Source organism: Saccostrea echinata, unplaced genomic scaffold (assembly GCF_033153115.1).
Source record: "Saccostrea echinata isolate AGI-Se365-2 ecotype Australia unplaced genomic scaffold, CSIRO_AGI_Sech_v1 ptg000023l, whole genome shotgun sequence".
In the NCBI taxonomy this organism is placed as follows: Eukaryota; Metazoa; Mollusca; class Bivalvia; order Ostreida; family Ostreidae; genus Saccostrea; species Saccostrea echinata.
Window position 1 is genome coordinate 13,650,931 of NW_026889772.1, and position 22,299 is coordinate 13,673,229.

Sequence of the window (22,299 nt, forward strand, 5' to 3'; positions counted from 1 at the left end):
CGCTACAATTAATATACCTGTGTACAAGCAATATTGTGAAGAAGGGAATAGTGCAAATAACATGTATAATATGAATTCATAAAAAGACCAGCAATCTCTCTCTCTCTCTCTCTCTCTCTCAAACACCCGCTCTCTGTTACATGAAAAAAAAAATGTTCTCACGGTTGGCTTGTACAATCTTTATGAAACTTCACAAATCCATTTAAATTAAAAAAAAAAAAATCCATTGCCACGGAAACGGTTGGACAAACTTTTTCATAGTTAAATATTAAATAACGTGTACAGTTCGAGTTTTTTTTTTCTTCCGGAAGGTAGAGAATCTGCCGTCACATGATCATTATGTATGGATCATAGTGTATGTCGATCTATTGCTCGCAACAGCATACATTCTAGTTTTAATTTTTTTTATCATTTGTTTCATATTTCGATATTTTACTGATTATAGACGTTTGTGGCCAACTATCAAACGCAATGACTTCAGAATCGGTAGGCAAAAGTTTTGATTTTTTTTTTTTTACGAAATCGAAACACAAAAAATCCTGTCTCACCAGTGAAATAAATTCAAATTCAAGTGTAAAATATTGAATTTCCTGTTTATAACATTTTATTTGATTTTTCTTTGTTCTATCTTTTCGTAACATGTGGTCATAGGATCAGACACCATAGTTGAGCTGTTGAGACGTCATAGATTAATTAGCAATTGTGAAATTGAAAACATTTTAAACATATTTGGAGAAATTTGACCGTTTTAGTCTCTGTCGGGATGTTTTATTTACTCTCTCTCTCTCTCTCTCTATGTTATACTGACTAGGGAGTATTTTTTACAACACTTTTCATGAAGGGAATGAAAACCTTGAGCTGTGCCACACTTCTGATATTCTTTCACACTGTGACAAAATATCACTTTTATTCAATAAATAATTACTGTATTTCACTGTTGAAAATGTATGAATATTAATATTGAATTTATGTATGTATGAATCTAACATATCAAAATCTTATTAATATAATAAAAAAATTATAATTTGAATGAGGCTTTAATCGATTTCAAAACAATAAAATGTAACTTCAAAATTAAGATAAGGTTCTGTTTTTAATGTCAAATTAACGTATTTCAAAATATATCTCTGGGAAAAAATCTTGATAACAAAGTTCAATATTCATTAGGCAATTCCTCTTACGATGAAGTTTTCTTCAAACATTTAACATTAAAACAGGCAGAGTGCAGCGTAAATATTCACGGTGTGACCGTTATAAAGTGTAGGTAAATTTAACGAGAGAGCCATAAAATGATTAAGTGTGCACATCAACCTGTTAGGGATAGAAGTCGTCCTGCCTTGTCTCTTAACGAACGCAATGTCATTCATCAGAAAAGGTTTGCGAGATCTTCTGGCGGTGTATAAAACCTTAATTGTATTAATTACGCCATTAATTCTAATTGTGGTACCGATTACATGGAATACTTCGGTAAGTGTCAGTAAATTGTAGCAAATTCTTGAAATAAAACTATCTGTATACGACTAGTTTACTTAAGTAAACAGATACAGTGAGGATATCGTCACTGTTTCTCTCACAAACAAGATGATTTAGCATTGTCAACTGTCATCACTTCGTTTATGTAGATAAATATGCAAGAAAATTCTTAACGTGCATGGTGCAAAAATGTACCTAAATAATTAAGTATTTAACCTGCATTAAAATGAAAATTGAAAACAGAAAATGTGTAGAAATAAAAGTAAACGGTGTGTAAAAGAGTGAAATGATACTTAGATTTGTTTATTGTAGAAAAATAATTATTACCTCCCAAAAATGTATATAAATTAAAAGAGAATATTAACAAGTTGAATTGGCATTTGACATTTGTTTGAATAAATACGGAAGATATGGGAAATGGCAATTACTTAAAAACACAAAACAAAAACTGCAATGAAATGAAATGACAGCTAATATAAGGAAGAAACGCGGAATATGACAGAAAACGTTTATCAGTGGTTCGGTGCACCAGCAGTTCTGACCCAAGACCAACAGCAACATTATTAACCTTATGCGATTTTTTTTAGTAATAAAATTCAAGTATTTCTTAAAGGGGCATAAACACACTTGCATTGACAATTTGTTTACAATTTGGATTTCTCTTGTTATTAAAAAGTAACTTGTTATTAAAAAATAACTTTAATTAAATTAATTAAAATTACATATTCTTTTTTAATATTCAATGTAAACAGCATTTTTATAACCTTTCAACAAAAACATTTGATTGTAAACTTGTGTGGATATTAGCTCTATTATTGTTTTACCGGGTGTGTGCCCGTTTTCTATAACACTGCACATATCACTGAGCTGTAACAGATAGCACTGGTATGTTACTTTACTTTCTTACATTTCTATTTTGACTTTTCTTGGTTAAAGTATTAATATCTTTTTATTTAAACAGCACATATTTTTGCCTTTTCTGGAATGTTGAGAATAAATTTTAGCCGTGAAAGTGCAAGGATGTATGCTGAACACACTCGAAAATTGTAATATCCAGATAAAAGAAGTTTCATTGCTATCGATATGTATCCTACCAACTTACCAACTTACCTACCTACTACTTTACTACATGTGAATTATTATTCTGTATAAGGTTTGAGACCCCTTTAAGCCTGGTTAGATTGTTATTTCCCGATCATGACAAGGAGCACACGGCGGGTGTGACCGGTCGGCAGGGGATGCTCACTCCTCCATGGCACCTGATCAAACCTCTGATGTTTTTGGAGGTCTATGTTTGCTCTGCTCCCGATTTGTATTGTTTTAATGGACTTTGAGATTGAATACTGTTCGTTATCTCCATATTTCATTGTTGTAAAACCCGAATTAATACATTTATATTGCTTCCATTTATCTAAAAAAAAAAGTTGGCATGGTACCACTGAAAAAATGATTATATTAGAATTTATGAGAAATAATCAACCGATTTCGCTAACTCTTTTCATTGCTTATTTCCAATATTATTTTTGATTAAGAAAAAGAAATTACTTTCACCTTGTAATTTTATATAATTTTTTTTTCAAATAAAACTTTTAAAACCCTAATGTTTTATCCAGGAAATGAAAAAAGGAAAAAAAAAAAAACAATCCATGCAAATACATACACAAGATTTGCGGAAAATGATGTCTTAGTGGTTTTATTTTTTCTTGACAGATATATGTTCATCAAGAGAAGAATTTAAAGTTAAAGTAACTGCCAATTCTGTTTTACTTTATCCGGAGTATTTTGACAGATTTAAGCAGAATGACAGACAACACTGTTTGAATAACCTCATAAAGTGTATCGGAAAGTTTTTTTACAGACTTTAAGTTGTTTGCTATCTTTATGTATTTACCATTGTAGATAAATCCAATGTAATATTTATTGCACCATAAACCCATAAATTTTATTCTTACTAGGAAGGAAAATGTGCCTACGGACTTCTGCTTATGGCTATTTACTGGGTAACAGAAGCACTTCCGCTGGCGGCGACAGCTTTACTTCCGGTACTCGTGTTCCCACTGCTGGGTGTGATGAAAGCTTCCGAGTTAAGCAGCAACTACATAAAGGTTAACACTCTTTTTAAAATTTAGCGCAACATGCATATAATAATGCTGTATTTAATATCAAAACCAATTTTCAGGAATTCATGTCAGTTGTAGAGACAGGGTATTTACAAATAAGTTGATGATGCAAAGATATTAACAATCTCGTTTGGGTCGGAATTTCGCAAATTCTGTGGTGCAAGACCTTGTTTGCAAACACAGTCGATTCTTAGGACAAATGACTGGCGTTTTTCATATGAATTGTTAGGCTATAAATAACTGCTTCTAAAGTAAAGAAATACCGCAGTTATAAAGTAAGAAACCCCCCGTAGAAGGATCCCCCCCGGAAATTCTACTCTAGAGCAGACTTTTCGACGAGGTGGATACTTTTCTATAGTCATTTTCCCCATTTATTATCAACCAAAGTGGTATTCTCCTCCTCCTTAACTCATAATAATATAATTTGATACATGTACAACTTGTGTACAATTTAACTGATAGTAATCAACTTAACATATTCTTTAAAGGATATGTAAAAAAAAATTAAGAAAATTTAATGCATTCTAGAATCTGTTGAGAACCCTTTTTTTTTCTTTTGAGAGAATCCTTAAAAAAGCACTATTCAGGAATTAAAAAAAACTCATCAATCTAATTTAACTTTGGATGAGCTGTAGCATGTACATTGCATGCATATATATTCACATGTATTTTACATAAAACACCAAATGCAATAACAAAATATTACTGCATTTCTATGAAATATCTAAGTATTTGAATTATACATATATATATATATATATATATATATATATATATATATATATATATATATATATATATATATATATATGTATATGTATATGTATATGTATATATATATATATATATATATATATATAATTTATCAGTGTGTGTGTATGTGAGGGTGGGTGTGTGCGTGTGTGAGGATGTGTGTGTGCGCATATGCTTTTAATTTAAACGTGTAGGAAATCAATACACACTGTGCTTTTACAGGAAGTATATAGGATGTAGCAATTTTCATAGTTTCTATTTTGTAAAAATAATAATAATAATAATAAAAAAAAGACAGTTAATGTCCCTTATTTTTGTAAATCAGTGAATATCAAATGTTGTTATCTACATATGATATTACTCTGACTGATGGAAAAGACAACCTTCTTCTGCAGTCTCTACGACGTCGAAAAACTGGGGTTTTTTTATCTTTATATCGAAAATAACAATTGTACACAATTTTTGTACAAAATACTTTTACACATAATTATGTAAATAAAAATGGCGACACAGAAATAAGCCAAGCGAGGTCCCTCACTCACATACTATCCTAGACAGTGATTCAACAGAAAATATTATATTAGAATTACAATGTCGTGATTGAGTCTCGCTCATACTTTTTTTATTTGTATTGGTAGATGGATCCTCGCTGATAACTGTTTTTTTTTTAATTTGTGTATTGCTTCGACGTTACAGAAGGTGTTGAGGAGTTCATATGATTCCTAAAATCCTAAAATATTTCTCTTTTGCTTCTTCTCAAATATCAAATTCAATTTATCCTTAAATTCCTGTGCGAAATACACACCCAATCTTCCACGAGGGTGGGCTCCAGAAGCTTCACTAAATTAGCCTTTGTAATCATATAAATTACAAAGAGCTTTATATGCCCCCGTATCGAAGATTCGGGGGTATATAGTTTTTGCCCTGTCCGTTCGTCTGTTTGTCTGCAAAAACGTTAACATTGTCCATAACTTTTGATTGGTTGCAGCTATGGCTTTCATATTTCACATGACATGTGTATTCCTTGTGAAAAGATCTTTTTTGGGGTACCATCATATTTGACTTTTTCCTTTGACTTTTCTATCTAATATGTCTATTTCTTGTGACAAGACCTTCCTTTGTAATCCATTGACCTTGACCTTGGGGTTTGACCTTCTTTTGAAAAACTTAAACCTTGGCCATAACTTTCGAATGATTGGTGCTACGGCTTTCATATTTCACATGTGTATTTCTTGTGAGAAGGCCTTTCCTTGGGCCTCATTAATTTTGACCATTTGACCTTGATGTTTGACTTACTTTTGCAAAACTTAACCTTTTCCATATCTATTCAATGGTTGCTGCTAGGGCTTTCATATTTCACAAGTATATTCCTCGAGACTTGAATTTACTTTTGGTACCGATATATTTGATTCATTTGAGAAAGTTTAACCTTTGCTATAAGTTGCCATACGGGGGCATCAGTGTTTCACAAACACATCTTGTTTGTTCTTTTTTGACTTTAACTCTTAAAATTTAATGAATCTGAATTTATAATTGCTCTATCTGTAACTTTCACTGTCATCATTTACTAAACATAGAACAGCATGCTAGCAAGTTAAAAACAAGTTATAACTTTCCCAAGACACAGAATAATTTCCACATTTAATTCGGTCTTCGAAAACGCTGTTTTCCTGACAAAGACTTTGGAGACTACTCGATATATTTTTGGGCGATAACAAAAGTGGAAGTGTAGCTAGACTTTATCTAAGCCTTGCCCAACTAACAATGATTAAAAAAATTTAAAAATCAAATTATGTGCGGCATGGTTACATGTAGTGTGTTCGAATTTTTCTTTTGTAAAGTTACTTGATTGTAGGGTATAAATAGTAAAGTTATGTGGTATCACGGCATCCTATGCTCGCTCGCTAGGAAGTAGAGATTCTGGTATAATGGCTGATGCAGTGGAGTGTAATGACATGAAGAATAAATTGTAGGCTGTATTCATGCCATTTCCCAAAGGTTTCATCCGTGTAAACACATATGTATTTTTTGTACGGAGACACTGTACACAAACTGTTTGCAACGCCATTTAAATTTTTACTTAATTCCAGCACCGGAAGCCTATTGAACCTTCATACATGTTTTTATGCCCAACTTCAAAATTTGTTCAGCATTCACATTTCTTGCACTTAGATAATGTGTTAAGAAAAGTGTACACTATATGATAAAACCAATGGAGAGTACTGTACGACAAGTCTTTGCTGAGGTGAAAATACATAAAAAGTGTCAGACATTTAATACCAAACTTACGAAAATAGATATTGAACATGATCTTTATGAAATCCCCTCATCTCTGTCACAAAATAAATTTCCAATCTAGCGTCAAGAATTTGAGAAATTGTTAGCAATGTCAATAGTATCCTATACGTTATTTTGTATCTATTCAAAGTCAGGGGAAGTGGATAGCTCGAATCAAGGATGTTTTAACAAATTGTTCCATCGCAAATTTTTATCCGATATAATTGATGATTATTTGCTTCATTACCAGTTTTATCGGCATTAATTAATAATTTATCAGCGTATGCTGGTTGTCCATAGAACACAGCACTAGAAGATTGGAACACTGGTACTTCTGTAGATATGTCACAATATTAAAGATTCACTCCCTGTCGAGATGATGCATCAAACAGAGTCGCACAGTCGCAGGATATTCAATCTACATGTGACGAGTACTTTATCAATACATTTAGTCTAATTTTTATATGTACTATTGAATCATCTCCATAAGATGTAAGAATATGTCTCTGGAAAAAGTACTAATGTGTTTACTTAGGCTCTGAAGAAAATTATCAACTTTCTACGAAGTAGATGAAAGAAATGTCTCGCATTTGGTAAAACGTATACGGTCTAGAAGAAAGTCTTAAAAATATGAGATTATGACTCTTCTAGAATTGTTTAATGAGGTTCAAATTAAACAACAAATTTGAGTTTACAAAGCATGCATTGGCTGAAAAATTTACAAATAATTTTGAACTTATACTTAGTTTATTGTACAGAGAAAAATTATTGCTGAAGTCTACAAGATATATATAAAAAAAGACTTTTATCCCTTTCATTATCCTTTGAGGTGAATTTTGAAACCGAACATTTTGCGGAGAATTCTAGAATCTAGATCCAAAGGTTCAGGTGTTGCTAAAGGGGAATTTTAGGATATAGGTCTTAAAGCTTTAGGTGTTGCTAAAAGGGAATTCCAGGATCTAGATACTTAGTAACAAAGCCTCAGGTGTTGCTAAAGGGGAATTCCAGGAACTTAATCCGAAAACTTTAGCTGTTGCTTATTTAAGCAAAAGAAAATCTCTTTGTGTCTGAGGTCAGCTGAATCAAGCAATCATATATGAAGATAATGAACAGTAATCAAACTCAAAAGTCCATATAAAAAAATACAAATCAGAGCACAGCAAACAAAAATAAAACATAATAGGTGGGATCAGGTGCCATGGATGATACGCTGTATAAGTTTGCAATGAATCAATAGCTTCGTGTAAAAGCTTCATGTCAAGATATTGCAATTGATCTTAGAGATTCAAAATTAACTTCTTAAAGAATACGTAAATGAAAATATATTACTAAATTGTCTGGAAAAATGAATAAAGCCTCGGAACTATTCTTCGATACCAGACCCCAAGCAATAAACTGAGACAAGTCAACGTCTATTGAGTCAAAATTTAGACTTACATGTAAAATTTCTGTCTTATGTAAAGAACATACTTAATAAGTTGAATATATGTATGATATTCTATAACAACACTAGATGAAAATTTTGCTTTATTTTCAAATTTATTCGAAATTTTGTCTTAACGTTTGTTCTCAGTTTATGATCTTAAGGACAGATATCATGGTTTGATAAGTAAAAAATGAAATATATTGTCAAATGTCTTGGCATGACAAGAATCTAAAAAAGCAGTGTCTCCTACAGGTACGAAATTGGTTTGTAGAACATTTATAAGGAATAAACCATTGCAAAATAATGTAATATGACTACCTCCCTTGCCTCGGTGATAGCAATGTCCGGTATTAATAACACATAGTGGTTATCTTACGTAATTTGGTTTCAATTTCTCGGCTTTAAATCAGATTTCAAAGGTCACTTTTGTTAACCAGTTTTACCAATGAGAGCACTGACGAGAATTATGTGATATTTTGGGTAAAGTTTCTTTTTCGCATTTGTTGGAGAGTTCATTTATATGTTAGAACTCGATTTAACAAAATTATTTCCAACATTTAATTCTTATGCAGGAAATGAATGCTATTATTTTTATCTTTCCACTATAGTATATATACATGTACTTGTACACTTTTATTGATTGCCTTTCATTTCGATCTGAATTGGGAATTACCTATATTTAAACAAATGGATAATTTTTTGAAGAGTAAAGAGTGAAAATAAGCTGGATAAAGTACAAAAAATGAGGCAAAACTATTTATCACTATTTATGTGGTTCTGAAAAATAACGTGCGTATAACTCCCTCTCAGGGGCTTGAAATTTTAAGTTAATGTCATTTAATTGATTTTGCTGCATGTTTCGTCCCAGACATATGTAATTAGAAAGCTACACAACTGCACTTCCGGAAAAGCAATTCCATCAAAAGACCTTAACATCTACATCAAAATTTCAGGGAATTTTGAATTTTAGATTACGGAAAAATGGATGATTTTTTAATTTGCTTTTTTAGGAATCTTCGATGTTTGGACTTGGTGGGCTCATGATCGCTATCGCTGTAGAGAAGTGGAATTTACATAAAAGAATTGCACTTCGAGCACTCCTAATGGTGGGATCAGAACCAAAGTGGTAAAATTATGAAAAAAGGGAGTTTAAAAGAGTGTATTCATTTAAGCCATGCTGCATATTGGGCATGAGTGACTCACATCAACTTCTACAAAAAAAATTAACAAATTCACTAATTTTAATCTAATCTTGTAAATTGCTTTATGCTTAAGATGCACACACATACACACCCTCACCCACCCACCCACACACACACACACATTTACTAATGCTAGATTTGGAAGTGCGTATTGTGTGGTGTTCTCAAACCGTCTCAGACTGGTTTCTGTTACCTTTATATAAAATAGTTTTACAGTATTTACAATTGTAATTTATTCTGTTTCACAATTTTTTGTGATTTATAGATGTAGATGTAACGCTGTTGACGTGGAAGTCAATTTTTTTTTCAATCTCCCAATGGTACTCTTTAAGATAATTTATGAACAATAGACGCATCAGTAATTTGATTTACGATCTATACTTAAACTTGTGGGAGTAAAACATCATACTGAGAGACATTCCATGTTTAAGGATCTGGCAATTCTATTGATAACCCGACTATTTTCTGAACACATTAAAAAAAACATATAAAACAAAACATTCACTATTTACAATTTTCATTTCATTATTATTTGAATTGCACCGTTGGTGTAAATGGAGGTACACAGTCATACAAATTAAAATAACTATAAAGATCAAGCGCCAAAGTATGTGAATAAAATATAGTATAGAATACAGTACACAATTCGTCTCTTAATTTTGATTTGCAGGCTTATGTTTGGCTTTATGCTGCCCACGTGGTTTTTGTCGATGTGGGTGAGTAACACTGCCACTACTGCGATGATGATTCCAATCGTTGGGGCGGTCCTACAGGAATTTAAATTGGTGAAAAAAGCATCCCATGCAGGTAAATATTCGTGTGCTTAAAATCTAATTATTCCGTCGCATAAGATATTTTTCATATATTTATCATACTTAGGATGAGGCAAGATCGCTTATTAAAGTATCTATAATGGTTTTTTTTCCTTTTCAGATGACGTTAAAATGACGGAGGTTTCCAACGGAGTTGTTAAGACGACAGAAATCTCAATAAAAGTTCAAGGAAATGGGTATGCTTATTTGTTATGTAATTTTCCTCAAACAATGATTAATTAATAATTAAAATTCTTAATAGGCAATAAAATATTTTCCTTTATCAAGCTTTTTATGACGTAAGTGCTGATCGGTTGAAAGTATCTTGTAATTTAATACTATAATGAAAGAAAAACTTGCGGTCAGCAACGTAAATTTTGAGATATTGGTCAAAATATGCGATTTTCAGACGATAAATTTTATCTTGCCTTCTTAGATATAAAAGTTCTCAAAGTTTGTCGAGTGAATGTGTAAAAATTGTTTTAAAAATATTAATTGAAACCTATATTGAACTTTCCTAGCATATAATAACGAAAATAAATCTCCGAGTAAAAATATGTAGGTTTAAAGTTGCAAGATAATAAATCAAACAAATGTGTATATTTGAATTTTTTTTTCTAAATATCCTTAATTCCACCACAAGAAATAGCCCCCCATAAATTTTGTTACATAACAGTTTTATGAGCTGTTTTAGAATTGTATATTGCATAATTTGCATTTTTTAATTCAAATATATAATAAAAATTGAATTGTAATAAATAATTTTGAAGATAGAGGATCTGACCAAATTTTTTTTCAAAAGCTAACGAGTGGCTTACTTTAAAATTCAAAATATGCAGAATTAATTTGTTTACAAAATAATGTGTTTGCTCTATTGTAAACTAGGGAAGAAAATGACATTAATCACCAAACTGCCAAACCTAAAGAAATGGAGCACTATTCTGAAGAGAAGGTCGCCGAAAAATGTGAGCACAACTCAGAAAAAAATGCAGATTTGGAGGGAAATGAAGGATACAATCGAATGTGTAAAGGAATGTCACTGTGTGTCGCTTATGCCGCAAATATAGGGGGAACAGGATCACTATCAGGAACCGGTCCGAATCTTATAATGCAAGGACAGGCAGACCAGTAGGTACATATTGTAGCAAAGGCTTTAAATATGAAAATTGAACCTTAAATCTTTATTTACTTGTAGAGTCTGTTTATAAAAAGCTTACGAGAGTTTATTTTTTAATTTAAAAATATATTTAACAAAATGAAAACTTATTTAAGCATTCAATAATAGTTTCTTTGTTATGCATTTTGTTATAAATATCATAGGGTGTCTATACAATTTGATTAAGAAAAGAAAAAAAAAGATTATTAAACACATATCTAAAATTATTTACCATTTGATATATTTTAACGTTGTTTCATAACGAACAGTAATCAAGCTAAAAAGTTTGGAACAATACAAATCAGGAGTAGGGCAAACAAGGACCTCTAAAACATCTGAGGTGGGATCAGTTGCGATGGAGAAATAAGCATACCCTGTCGACCGGTCACACCCGCCGTGTAAACAGAAAAAATCCATTGACAATTGTAAAAATAATGGCCTAACAATTAGTATGAAATACGGCAGGTCAGTCAGCATTCGACATTGTTTCATCAACTTGTTTGTAAACAGCGAGTATCGTTTAGGAAATTGCCTAGTTTTTGTTCGTGATTGAACGAAATACACCTTCTCGAATAGTTTACCGTTTGTATGTTAGATCCTTTAAAAGATCGTGTATATATTTTACCAATACACTCAGAATGCTTTTCCGCTTATTTATTCAACACTATCTACATTTCTAATTATTTTCTCTGTGATAACCTCTTTGAAGGTGAGGTGAGTTGATTTCTTGATAATTACAGCTGAATGTAAATTTCGCAAAGTGAACGATAGTTGGAAACATGGGATAATTTAGGCAAAACTGGGCTTTGCCCGTTATGCAGATTATCCCACGTTTCCAACTATCGTTGATACCCTGGTATACCCAAAAACTAGACAGTGATTCCTCAAGTGTAACTTAATAGTTGCTCAATCGGTACGGTTTTTCCTTCGTGTGTTCTGTCTCAGAATAAACAGTTTCTATCGCCGACATTACGTGAAATATGAAGATAACGAACAATATTCAATCTCGAAAGTCCAAAGAAACGATACAAATTTGAAGCAGAGCAAACACTGACCTCAAAATTTAGAGGTGGGATCAGGTGCCGTGTGTAATTTACAGCTTATTTTGAAGAAACCTAAACCAGAAGTTTTGATGAGACTGTAGCTCTATTGATTTTTACTAAACAAAGGTAGAGAAAAGTAGCACATAAACATAAAACTTTGACAACACCAAAAACTAAAATAATGATCCTTGATTGAGTTTTTTGTGTCCAGTTTAATTGCAATTAGACCAAAAAAAAAATGTAATAGGATTAGGCTTTTAAAAAGACTTAACTGAAATTTTTATATTATTAACCATGGCAACACCATTTGTTAAAATAAAAAAAAACCCAAAAAATTGTATCTAAGTGAAGTCTTTTCTTAATGAAATCGTATCAAAACTGAAGGAGGAAATAGCATCTTGAAAGAAATTCTGTTAAATTTCTATTTCTAGTAACCATGGCAAGACCATTCATCGAAACCATAAACTGATATACAGAGTTATGTGTCCGTGTAAAGTCTATATGTGTTAAAAATATTGGAAATAAAAAATTAAAAAGACTGTAAAGTAGCTTTTTTTTTTTTTTTTAGAATTTCACAAATTTCTAACTTTAGTAACCATGGCAAATCCATTCATCAAAATCAAAAACTGATTCCAAGAATTATATTAGTTTAGTCTTTTTATGTAGGTAGTTTAATTGAAATCCGGTCAAAACTACAAGAAGAATGATAGCCTTTGAAAGAATTTCACAGAATTTTCTATTTTTAAAACCATGTCAATGCTCTTCGTCAAATTTAATGTTAAGAACATTAAATCTTAGTGTAAGTTATTTTATTTATGAGCCCAGTTATGTTGAAATCGGATTAAAATCATAGGCATTTTGCAAGGAATTCACAGAAATTTCTGTTTTTTAGTAACCATGGCAACACTGTTCATAAAACCAAAATCCGGTAAAAAGAATTATGCATTTTAGTGTAGGCTACTTGTGTACCAAGCTATGTTGAAATTGGAGGAAATCTGTTGGAGAAGTAAGCATTTCAAAAAATAAATAAATAAATAAATAAATAAATAAATAAATAAATAAATAAATAAATAAATAAATAAATAAAAATAAAGTCACAGACAGACGGACAGATATTGGACACCTTATCATCGCATAAAAATGAAATTACGACTCGCATATGACTAAAGTACCGTAAACAAGTATGTCACTAAAGATCAAAGCCCGTTAAATTGCACATTGATTTATTATAGCCCATTTAAAGTAAAAACGTTTTAGCACAATTAATTTTTATATAAGACTTGAAGGCATTTTGGAAGGATGTAGTGTAAGTGTGAAAAAAAACTATTTTGGGTGTTTTCTGTTTAATTCATTTAGTAGAAAAACAAACAGTTCTTCATGAATAGAATCTAAATTGACCATTTCTTTTTAAAAATTTTAATTATTCTATGTATTCTATGACAAGTATACCTTTTTTAACATATAATAATAAAATACTAAAAACAACAGGCACCATATACAGTACTACAAATCCCAGAACTTTCTCTTTAATTTCATGCAATCAATCAATCAATCGAACACTTTATCACCCTTTGGTCTCCTTTGCGTTGCACTGAAATGGTTTTATTTAAAACTAAAGATTTACATAAAAAAATTGAATGAAAAATGTAAACATGCATGACACCTATATAATGCTGTTCCTGAAAGTGGATTATATCAAATTTGGAATGCAGAAGCCAAATCACATAATGTATCTATAATATTTAATTGTGATGAATTCTGCCATAAGACTGTGGATATTATTTGGTTTTAACTGAGTAAGCGATGTCGCCGACATATGTCTCTTAATTATGACTTAAGAAGAAGCATATAGGTTATTGAAAATCATTAACACACGATCAAAACGGGATAACCTTGAAATAATTTATAAACTTTTAAGATAATTTAAACCATTTTTGTGATTTTTTTAAATAGAATTTTCCAGGAATATGGAATGCAGGACTCTGGAGTGAACTTCGCTAGCTGGATGGTTTTCGCCTTACCAGGGTCGATGATATGTGTTCTCCTAGCATGGCTGTGGTTATCTTTCTTTTTTCTTGGTTGGAGGTATAATTTTCATTATAGCCGTTTTATTACCCCATCTGAACTGAATGCTCAAGTGAGCTTTTCTGATCATATTTTGTCTGGCGTCCGTCTGACTGTCAGTCTTTAAAATTTTCACATTTTTGACTTAATCTCAATAACAGCTGGACCATTTTGAACCAAATCTGTCACAAAACATCCTAGGGTAGAAGGCAATCAAGAAGGAACCTTTTATAAAAATCTGCTGATAATGTACGCCAAGTGACTCAAATGAGCGTTATGGCCACTACCCTCTTGTTTAGAATCGTAAGAATTATTGAAGTACTAATTATTCTAATTTTCCATTTATGATCATTGTTTCAAAACTCAAAGTAGTATTTCATGTCTTCTGTGAGAATAAAAAAAACACCCTTCTTTAATCAGGAATTATCGAAATATAGGCTATCCTCGGAATTATCACTATAATTTTGTTGCTTAAGAAAAAAATATTCTTAATTAGGGGTGTGGTTTGCAAAAGACGTAAAGAAAGAAATGACCGGGTAGAGGAAACGATACGGAAATCATACCAAGAACTTGGATCGATGTCGTAAGTGTTAACAAAGCACTTTATTACCTCTTGTTCACTCAAGAAATATTGTAAACATTAATATGCATCAGAGGGACAGTATCTACTTTGCTTACCTCAAATAAATATTTTTTAGCATTGATTTTGACTACTTGTGTATTTTTTAAGTTTTGCAGAAATTGTTGTATTGATCCATTTTGTCATCCTTGTGATTCTGTGGTTTTTCCGAAAGCCCCCATACATCGATGGCTGGGGCTCCTTCTTTAAATCCGGGTAAAGTTTTCAAAAGTTCCTTTAATCTAGTAATTTATATGGTTTACAGGCTTACAAAGTACTGTTAATCTAATAATTTATATGGTTTACAAAGTATTCTAAATCTAATGAGGTACATGTATTAATTATATGGTTTAATTACAAAGTACCTTTAATCTAATGAAGTACATGTATTTATTATAATAGTTTACAGAGTACCTTAAAGCTAATTAAGTGCAAGTAGTTATTTAATACACAGTTTTATTTAAAATTTAATCATTTTCAGGTTTGTTGGGGATTCGGCCGCTGCTCTCCTTATAGTGATGTCATTATTTACATTCCCATCCGTACGTCCTGCAGTTTTGTGTTTTCGAAGGAAAAATCGTATGTTTGCGAATATATTTTTTATTACGTTTTAAGCAGCTCTTTACTGATGATTTGTTTCATCAGTTTTGATTTAAAACTTTCAATACCTTGTAGAATATTTGAGAAAGTAAAGCTCTTTAATGAGATATTTAACAAACATGCACTTAAAGAAGAAAATGTAATGTTAGGCAATGATTCATATACAAGACGATTCCTACATAAACAGACTTTTATCAAGCACACCTGTAGATCTAGAGTCTGCATTACATATATAAGTATTTTCGTGTTAACAAAGAAACCCAAACAATTCTATAAATGAGTGTTATTATGCATAGAACTTGATGGAAAAATATCAATGGTTTGCATAACATTGTTACGTAATTAAAAGCATTTCCTGGAGATGACAGACCACGCAGTTCAGTTCCGGCTATTCTTGACTGGCCAACCGTGGAAAAGAAATTCCCTTGGGGAGTCCTTCTGCTGATCGGAGGAGGTTACGCTCTAGCGGATGCTTGTGAGGTATTTTACAGTATAATTCTTTCATGTAAATTACTTGAATTTGATTCATCGAAAAACATTTGTTAAAAAACACTGTTACCATAATGATGAAACCACGCCCTCCGGCGCGATAGAACTAAGCAACAGTCAATATTGCTTGACGACGGGTGATATTCAAAAATGGAGACTGCGCGGAATCTATGCGCGCATGCTTCACCTTTCTTTGCATTTGTATAAAACATTCAGTATACATGTAATTAATACTGCATATAGTTGAGGGTAACATTGTGAGGCTGAACCTCGGTCGACAATGGTTTTCTTGGGAAGAAACTTTTCAATGTTACCCACAGCAACATGCAGTAATTTATATAATAAGTGTTTGCTTTTGATTGCTGTCATTATTTCCTTTTCAAATATATGTTAAATTTATTCATATAAAACTGGGTATTAGAGATGATATCTTAGAAAATTAATGACCGATTGGACCTAACCTTTCTAATATTCGACGGTGTAAGTATATAAGACATTAAAGGGACTGTAAGTGCTAAAACTAGTTTTTGTCATAAAGAAATTTGATTTGTCACCACTTATATAACAGTACTCAAAAAATGTAAGGAAAGCCATTACCTACCTATGTATTACATAGATTCTGCATTGAGGAAACCATACAGGAAACTTCAACATCAAGTTTCATTAAGTTTCCATATAGTTTCAGTTTGCTCTAGAGCCACGGTGTAAAAAATTGATCGAATCCCATTGCTCTTCCTTCGGATGGGACTCTATAAACCGAAGTCCCGTGTCGCAGTAGGTTCTGGCACGAAAAAGATCCCTCACTGCTCAATGACCCTGAGTGCCAAGTATAGGTCTAAATTTGCAGCCCTCCACTAGCAAGCGGTGGCGTCTCCGTAAGAGTGAAAAATTCTCCAGAGGGACATTAAACAACAAACAAACAAACAATACTCCTTCTTATCAGTAATTACCCCTGCTGCTGGTCATGGTAAACAATGGAACCCAGTTATTTTAATGAAAATACAAGTTTATTTAGATCTAGTTTGGATACTTTTGGGCTTTCATTCTCACAAGGAAATTCAAACTCAACTTCTGACAATGAAGATTCCTAAATTAACGTACAAGTGCCAGTGTGAAGATAAATAAAGACCTCCATAGAATAATGATCGGGGCCATTTTTCGACGTCTAAAATTGACCCTTTTGCCTGTAGAAAAAGTGGCATCAGCCTAAAAATCTGCAATCTACGTAAAGAAAAATGATCCCCGTAGAATAAACCCTTTAAAAGCTTGTAGATTTTTGCAGATATATACTTGTATTTTTCTTTTTGGGTTAAAAATATTAAGAATTATAAACCAAAAGACCCGTAGACCAAAATGCTCACCTGAGTTATGCATAAAATGAGGATACAGGGATGATACGTTGGTCTCATTAAATCTTTCGAATAAAATACATGTACATGTAAATGTCTTTAATGATATATAAATTGGCAACATTGATAGACTTCAATTAACACTATTTTGAAATGCTTCCATTTGATTCGACATGTGAATTATTGTTTTTAAGAAAATTTTTCAAAATGTTTCCCTTATATACCGGTATTACAGAGAGAGAGAGAGAGAGAGAGAGAGAGAGAGAGAGAGATTGTTTATTATGTCTAATACCGGTTAATCAGGTTTCGTTTGAGTGCATGTATTTTTAAGTCAATGATTTTAACAGTGAACATACATAAATTTTCGGACAAATAGCAAAAATGTCTTACAATTTAAATAAGAAGGATTGCATGATGTATTAGATAATTTTGGTACATTTTCAATAAAACCAAAAGAACAAGCATTGATTAACAATCCATTGTATATGGCAAGCAAAACTGAAGATGCAAGTAATTTTAACCTAAACTGCAAGTAAAACTTCCATGAAACCCAAGAAAGCACAAAGGAATTGAGTCAATAAAAGAACTTGATCGTGCAGATATCCCTAATTCGTCCCCAACGTGCAATTCATCCATGTGCTTTATACTGTAACATCTTTGATTTTCTGAATGCTCTCCTTTATCAGACAAGAGTAATGATAAATCTTGTATAAAGAAAAAAAAACATCAAATCTGTTCGAACAAATTTATTAAGCAAATATACAGTTTGTCTGAACAATAGCGATAAAAAAAACCCCAATTTAATCTACTTTATTTTAAGAGTATTTAAATTGTCCGAAGAACAACTTACTTGTCAACACAATTATCTTTTTCGTCCGAACCAAGAATAAACTTTTCAGAACTATTACCTAATTTGTCAGAACATATATGAAATTCGTCCGAAAATTATTATATCTTTTGAGGCTTCAACGGCACCATACCATTGTATTATATTCCATATTTATAAAAGTTAGGCCTTCATGGATTTTTAAAATTTGTGAAATTTATTATGATTCTAAAATTACAAAATTTAAAACGTTACAAAATAAAACAAAAACATGAAAAATAAATCTATTTGCTAATAAGGCCATTATAATGACCTAAGAATTTGATTGAGAATGTTGAAAACCCTGAAACATCATCTTAGTTGTCATAACCTGTCTCTGTTTAAAAGTTGATCGTACACAGCATGCTCTAGAAAACCAAATAAGAGACTTAAACACCATATGCAGGCGATAGTGGAATATAATTGACCGGCACAGAGAGTTTTCCACAATATTTTATTGATTTTGATTCTGATTACTAGATTTATTTATTGTGACGTAATGATAACGTTGCGACTTTCAAAAAGCATAACGCCACATTTCTTTTTAAGGTCAGACGATACGTTCCTCAAATGTCTGTTTTGTATACCTTCGAATTATTTGGAAAATATTCAAAATTTTAATTACCTTCTGATTTCTAAACTGGTTTCTAATTGTCTTTAAAAAATGAAACACCAAAAAATGTGTTATTGGCTAATTAAGTTTTTTCCAAAGGGATTTTATAGGAAAAACATCCTCTGGTATCTTGCACAAATGCCTGGTAAGGTACCTCAATTTTTTGCGAGTAAACATTTTAAAGTAGCAATACTTCAATGACAAAATCTTAGAAAAAATTATATATTATTGAGGAACGTATCGTCTGTCCTTAAAAAGGTAAATATCATTTTAATTTGAAAAAGTCAACGTGCAGATAATGCATGGGATGCAAATGCGTTATTGATTGTTAATGAAGGAAATCAAAATACTATTCTATTGATTTTTATTTGTTTTTATATATAACAATTCAAAACATCGCTCAATATCGCATCCCTTTGGGGCTAAGAAAATCAATGCTGACCTCATTCCAAGTCAATATTTATACATTTTAATTGTCCCAAGGACTAGGAAAAATCATCAAAGACAGCGATATTATAAATTATCATGCATATAAAATGATTCAAATGTAAAATGGTTGATCTAATTTAAATGTTTGATGTTATTTATTAGTCCCCTACCGGTGAAACCGGGGACTATAGGTTTCCTCTGAGTCTGTCCGTCCGTCTGTCCGTCCGTCCGTCTGTCTGTCTGTCTAGCTGTCTGTCTGTCAGTCTGTCCCACTTGGTTTTCCGCACTTTTTCCCTAATCGCTTGCAGATATTGAGCTGATTTTTGGTATGTGAGAGTACCTTGATGAGTTACAGATCAAGTTTGCATTTCGTTCCGCTTCATTGATTTTTGACGGAATTACGGCCTTTTCAATTTTTAGGGTTTTCCGCAATTTTCTTCTTAACGCTTTCAGATATTGAGCTGATTTTTGGTATGTGACTTTACCTTTATGAGTTATAGATCAAGTTTGCATTTCGTCCCGCTTCATTGATTTCTGACGGAATTATGGCATTTTCAATTCTTAACGGGAACCAGATTACACTTGCCGGTAGGGGACTACTATTGCTAATGCAATACTCTCAGAATGCTTGTATTTATATGCATTAAAAATAGTGTTAAAAATCTAATTACAGAAATCTGGATTGTCAGCTTTCATTGGAGAACAGCTTGAAGTCTTAAGTAGCATGCCTCCCTGGGCAATGAATCTTTTACTTACACTCATAATTGCAATGCTTACAGAAGTCACAAGCAATTCGGCCACAACAACTCTCATTCTTCCTATATTAGCCAATTTGGTATGTTTAAGTTATATTATAACAATGCAAAATACCTTTGTTTTTCATTATGATTATTCAGCTATGTGGTGAAAAGTTGAACAGTATGATATGGAAATGGAAACACTCTAAAGGTAGTTGTCGAGTCTTCCCTTGCATCATTTTTTTTTCAAATTAGTATTTTTCTCTTTTTTAGGCTCTTCGACTTAATCTGAACCCACTTTACTTGATGTTTCCCTGTGTGATAGCTGCATCATTCGCGTTTATGCTTCCAGTTGCTACACCTCCAAATGCTATCGTATTTGCAACAGGACATTTAACAGTGAAAGATATGGTAATTTTATTTTTGGTCGATCTGTATCAAAATACAAAACATAGCATCATAATGTTATAGTGCTACAATTAATGCCATACAGAGAAAATCCATGTTGTTCATATTGAATGAAATAAATAAATAATATTTTTGAACATTTCTTCTAGGCCAAGGCAGGATTTTTTCTGAACTTTATTTGTATTGGAGTTCTTGCCCTTGGGACCAATCTTTGGGGAGAGGCTTATTTCAAACTTAGTGAGCTGCCATCAGGATTCAACAAAACGAGTCTAAATACAACACAAACTTTGATCACAATTTAGTTATAGACTTTATTTTCTTCATTGTTCTTCATAGTCAAGTTTGTACAAAGAACTTATTTTAATTAAAACAAAATACATATATACATATTTGAGACTTACCGGGTAATTTATTGTAAACATTTTGCATATACCCAATAATTTTAGTAAAATAAAAAAAAAATTATGATAAAGAACAATGATCTATCTCAAAAAATCTTTAAACAGTACAAATCTGTGAATATGGCATAAACCATGGATTCCTGTAAACGCATCTAATAAAAAAAAAACATTAATTTTTTTCCAGATCACCTAAACAATCTAGCTGTGTTGTTAACATTCTAAACGAATTAACCATTTCAACCTTACTAACTTTGAAGTTTTCTTTGGTAAAGAGAGAACAAATTTGTTTAAATAAAGCTATCAATTTAAAAATTCTCTGTCTATCATGCCATGTTGTTCAATTATTCCTTGAGCAGAATATGGACAACAACAAGTTAAAAATAATAAAAGGTTTAAATGGAAATACATATTGAAATAAAACTTCTTAGCAATAACAAGGTTTTCATTAATACACATGTATTCTATATAATATATTTAATACACGTACTGAGACAATGATTGAAGCACCAAAGTGGGGTCAAAAATTTAGTAGATGTAATTAAAGAAAGTATAAATTAAGAAAGAAGTGACTATAAATACTTTTATCATCTGGAAGAAGGTGGTAACCAAACATCCATATATCAATGTATTGTGATACAGAAGGGTCGATATGATCATCGATACATAAACGAAGAATCGATGTTTTATGTATATAATGCGCATGTTTTTACAAATGTGGTCTGAAAATTAGAGCATTTTCGTTAACAAAATGGTGAAACTAATTAAAAATCCAAAATGATTTAAATTCCTTTTTTTAGAAATTCAAAAAGAAAAGATATAACTATTTTGCGTTAATGCTGGTTCTAAAATGTGCAAAAGACTATTAAATTATGATAAGATTTTATGTGAACAAAACAAAGCTAAAATCTAAATCTACTTTCTCAAAAATAATAAATAATAATGGAGAAACTAGCGAAAGGAAAACAACTTGATAAATAATGATATATTACGATATTTTTCTGAAATATCATGATATATCGTGACACTTTTTCCTCACGATACATAGCCCAATAATTGAGTCTAATGCCAAGCGTCTGGACTCTGGTTTGATATACTAGTAGCTAAACCAGTTAGCAAAAAATTAGAATGATGATAAGGCTCTATAGATAAGTGGTCACTGAAACTTCTGAAATAAAAGGTAATAACATGTAGATATTTTTTTTTTTGTTTTTTAGAATATGATGACTTACTTCCCATGACAATGGTATGATCTTGTAGGATTTCTGAGAAATCATCACAGACAAATCTGCAATGCTATTTTCTCGTTCAAATTATACAATTCCTACAACTACAACTTTATTATCCAATTAACATGTTAACTTTATACAGAGCTTTCAAGAAATCGATTACATACAGCCAGGAAATTGAGCATATGCTTAATTAATATGTATCACCTAGAGAAACTAGATGCTGTCATGAGACAG

At 31.6% G+C, this 22,299-nt stretch overlaps 1 protein-coding gene across 1 annotated transcript; it reads left to right on the top strand.

Annotated features, from left to right (window-relative positions):
* Positions 1 to 1,333: 1,333 nt before the first annotated feature.
* On the top strand, positions 1,334 to 20,831 carry LOC133191511 (Na(+)/citrate cotransporter-like). The gene is made up of 14 exons (XM_061327262.1): positions 1,334 to 1,467; positions 3,429 to 3,578; positions 9,060 to 9,175; positions 9,922 to 10,058; positions 10,185 to 10,260; positions 10,949 to 11,191; positions 14,216 to 14,347; positions 14,823 to 14,909; positions 15,057 to 15,161; positions 15,427 to 15,524; positions 15,895 to 16,025; positions 19,964 to 20,125; positions 20,301 to 20,438; positions 20,585 to 20,831. The coding sequence occupies exons 1-14, from the start codon at positions 1,357 to 1,359 to the stop codon at positions 20,735 to 20,737; spliced, it is 1,839 nt and encodes a 612-aa protein (XP_061183246.1). The 5' UTR covers positions 1,334 to 1,356; the 3' UTR covers positions 20,738 to 20,831.
* Positions 20,832 to 22,299: the final 1,468 nt, after the last annotated feature.